At 34.7% G+C, this 4,323-nt stretch overlaps 1 protein-coding gene across 2 annotated transcripts in view; it reads right to left on the reverse strand.

The window, feature by feature from the left end:
• Positions 1–278: 278 nt before the first annotated feature.
• The window catches only part of LRRC39 (leucine rich repeat containing 39), a 21,713-nt gene continuing 17,668 nt past the window's right edge, over positions 279–4,323 (reverse strand). The window contains exons 7-8 of one of the 2 annotated variants that reach the window (XM_044672148.1): positions 3,515–3,654; positions 279–365 (exon numbers count right to left, since the gene is read on the reverse strand). In XM_044672148.1, the coding sequence (XP_044528083.1) occupies positions 310–365; positions 3,515–3,654 (196 nt within the window). In that variant the 3' untranslated portion in view covers positions 279–309. The remainder of the gene's footprint in view (positions 366–3,514; positions 3,655–4,323) is intronic. The other variant, XM_044672149.1, reaches the window with a different exon arrangement.

Consider the following 4,323-nt stretch of genomic DNA (forward strand, 5'->3'; position numbering starts at 1 on the left):
TTAACCGAAGAATTTTATATCCCCTTCTCTGGATATTTTAAATAGATAAGATCATTTATGCAAAAATTATAGGAAAATTGTTTCCCACAAAAAAGTAGTTTCAAATTATGGTTCCTTATGTTCAAACCCACAAGGGAAAAAAAACACTTTTTAAATAACTGGTTAATACCCAATGTTTGTACGTTGTAAGCTCTTCCAATTCTGGCGTTTGTTTCTAAAACTCTAAAACTTCAGAGAAGTCCTGAAATTTATATGATTCTCCACATCCTCAAAATAATCCTCTTCCATAGGTCATCTTGATTTTTTTTTTTATCCATCATTATTTATAGAGACTGGCGAAACAGTTGGACAATTTTCTTTGTTTTCTGAAACACAAAAACATTCCCACATATAATCTAGAATCTTAACAAAAGTGCCTATTTGTATAAACTTTGGAAGAATTTAATTTCCTTTGGTTCTTAGCTAATTTTTATTGTATAATTTCTGGATGCTGCTCTACATATATAATGAGCAATTATTTTAAAGGATTTTTTTTAGAACAAATTTTAATATTTCTGAACTACATAAAGATTTGTTGGGATAAATCCAAGAAAGGCAACCAAATTGTTATTGGAAATAAATACCTATAACTTACTTCAGGTTCTGAAAACAGTATCAATAAGATCATTGTTAGAAAGGTTTTTGGAAATATCCATGTCATATCAAAATTTATCAATGACTAAGACCAGAAAAAGAAGCAATGTTTACCCTAAATACAGATGTTGTATTACATTTTTGCCTAATAATGAGCTGGTTGAGAATTCCACAATGTTACATATTTATGAACAAGATTTACAAATAAAATTTATAAACACTTAATGGAATCAATTTGCTTTTACATTTACCAATATTCTCATTGTTTTCCTCAGTTTGAAAAAAGGAAACATTCATTCTTGCTTAGACTTCTCATTTTTGACAGAGTTTTATGCATGGGGAAGTTTTAAACAAAAAAAAATATTAGTGCTTCCATACTTTCCTGTAGCATCTAATATTATTTTATCTACATCTATAAAAATTTTTTTTCTTTAAAAAAGGAGTGTAGGCTTCATACTTGTGTAATTGTTATCTTTACAAAAAACAAGTATCCAGGTTTAATAATGCTAATAATTAGGGATTAATTCATATATAATTCCTGTTAGAGAAATTCGAACAGTACTTTTGAATTATTCTGTTATTACTACAACAAATCCATTTTTTAAAAACCCTTAACTTCCGTGTATTAGCTCTTAGGTGGAAGAGTGGTAAGGGTGGGCAATGGGGGTCAAGTGACTTGCCTAGGGTCACACAGTTGGGAAGTGTCTGAGGCCAGATTTGAACCTAGGACCTCTTGTCTCTAGGCCTGACTCTCAATCCACTGAGCTACCCAGCTGCCCCTTATTCTGATATTACTAGAGAGTCTTGGCTTGAGTAAGTGAATTATTGGTGATAAGAATGTCCTATTATTTATTATAGAATTTTGTACTTTTGCTACCCTTAAAACTTCTTGACAAATTAAATTTTTTAATGTCAATCTTCAGTTTTATGTTGTAGTACCAAACTAAAATTCCTTAATTCAGTTTTTCTAATGTTTTTAATTTCATATCAAATATAATTGGAATGGTTTGATTTTTTTATATGACAAGTATTCTCTGATCCAAAAGACATAAATTATGACAGTAGGCCCATTTTCAGACTAGACTGGCTAATATAAAAGCGTAAGTTATATTTATATTATCTAGTGTACCATATATATTTCAGTACTTACAGGACCATGATTTTGTCAATGTAGGCATTCCATCCCCTCACTTAGATTGCTATTTAGTCAATTTAGTACAATTTAGTGGTACTGTGGCTAAAGCATTCACCCTGAGAAAAACAGGATAAGGAATTGTTTTGAACTGATCTAAGCTATGCCCTGGAGGTTGGATCCCTGGACCTGAACTCAGAAGCACATCTCAGAGTTAGAAGGACCCTCAAATTCATTTAGTGAACAAACGATCCCCACTATAGTATACCCCACAAATGGTCATGCAGCATTTGTTTAAAGGCTGTACTTTGATTAGTGAGGGCAAACCTGCTTCCTGCCAATGTAGTTCCTTCCACTTCTATAGAGCTCTAATTAACAAGTTTTTTCTTACATGAAGCCTTTATGCGTTGCTTTGCAACCTTTCAAAATCCAAAATTCTGTCTATGATCCTAGTTTTGCTCTATGGAGTCAAACAGTAAGCTATCTTAAAATTACTAGACAGCTATCATCAATTAGTCAACCAGCAAGCATTTATTAAGTACTTAACTATGTGCCAGATATTGTGCAAAGTACTGGAGCTACCAAGAAAAAGTCAAAACTGTATGTATACTAGAAGGAGGACAGTGAGACTGACACTTCACTAGCCTGAATTCTTTGCCTCTCAATGTAGCCTAAAATCATGTTAGATTTTGGGGCTTCTGTGTCACACCATTTTAGGGTTGTAAAAGGAGAAAGTAGATGTTCAGAAAATCAAAATGACTTATGGAATGCCCTAAAAAAAATTATCCTGTGGTATTTTTGAAATCCATGATTTTGAGCTTTGAGGGATCTTAGACATGATCTTATCCAACCCCCTCACTTTACAGATAACAAAAACAGACTCAGATGTTCATTTGTACCCACTTCCTGTTTTGAGGCCCAAAGATAAATTTGCTACTTTAAAAACTGGGGTTCTCAAAGACCCCACTAGTAGGCATATATTCCAAGCAGGTTAAAGATGGAGGAAAAAAGGTCTCATATATACCAAAATATTCATAGCAGTACTTTTTTTTGTCATAATTAAGGACTTGAAATAAAGTAGGTGCCTAATTTTTGGAAAGTGGCTAAATTAAGATGTGTTACATGAATGTATTGCAACAAATGATTAATGTGAAGAATTCAAAGACTCATGGGAAATTTCATATGAACCAATGCAGAGTAGAGTTAGAACTAGGGGAAAAATAGAAACATTTGCTTAAAAAAATAGAAATATAGCAGAAAAATGAAACTGATTATAATGATCAAGTCTAGCCCAGAGAGGAGTTGAGAAAATCTACCTCTCTCTTTTATTGCAGACACGGGGTGGGGGTGGGGGGATGTCCACCAAGGACCCAACAGAACAGTGCACACACTGTCAGGCAGTCAGTGAATTGCTTGGTTTTGCTGAAATGCTTTTTTTTTTCTCTTTTATGATCTTTGCTACAAGAGAGGAGTGGGAAACATGAGCAAGGAAATATTTGAAATTAATGTAATGAAAAATGATTATCTTTTTTTTTAATTGGAGTGTCCATGCAGTTAAGAAAGGAATACTTACAACTTCCTCTATATCTATTCACTCAAATTGTAAACTGAATTGACTTTTCTATGTTCCTATGTCCATTTCTACCACTGCATTGGACAAAAGTCAGGCAGATAATGGAAGGAAGAAGTAATATCCACATTGATTAAATAATAATTTTCACCCAAATTCTGATAATACAAAGCTCTTACCCTCTCTTCTACGAGATTCCTGGATATAAGCTTGCATAAACTGAATGCCAAATAATTCCTTTTCTTCCTCTTCATCTGTATTTTCGCAGGGAGGAAGTGTTACTTCCAGTTTTAATGGGTTATCCCTGAAGTTGACAAACCTGGTAATTCATTAGAAAATGATACCTTAATTATTGGTTAGCACGGTCCATTACAATGCTCTAGCATAAGCACATCCAAAAGACCAAGAAACTGCTGAAATCTTGTTGAAGATACAGCTGTTGCTAAACTTCCAACTAAAAAAATGGTCATGCTTATTGGACATCTCAATCTGGATGTGTCCCATAGACCACATAAACTTGGCATGTCCAAAACAAAACCTATCTTTCCTCTTCATTTTCATTTTTTTTTGTCAGCACCACCATCCTTCCAGGGACCCAGGCTGGTGACTTAGGAACCTTCCTCTGCCTTTCCATATCCAGTTTGTTACCAGACCCTGTCCATTCTGCCTAGAGGCCACCAGAAGTCTGGGCTTGGAATGAGGAGGACCTGAGTTCACATCCAGCCTCAGACACTTACTCACTATTGTAGCGCTAGAGAAATCATCCTCAACTGTAAAATGGGGAGATCATCGTGAAACAGTACCTGATACATAGTAGGGGCTAAATAAATGTTATTCTCTTCCCTTTTCCCTTTGTAACATTTCTTATATATACTTCCTTCTCCCCTCTGCTGCTTTCCCTCCTTATCTCCTCACACCTGGACTCTGACAGTAGCCTGCTGGTTGGCATCTCTACCTCCAATCTCTCCCCACTTCAGTCCATCTTCCA

Source organism: Gracilinanus agilis, chromosome 4, assembly GCF_016433145.1.
Source record: "Gracilinanus agilis isolate LMUSP501 chromosome 4, AgileGrace, whole genome shotgun sequence".
NCBI classification, from domain to species: Eukaryota; Metazoa; Chordata; class Mammalia; order Didelphimorphia; family Didelphidae; genus Gracilinanus; species Gracilinanus agilis.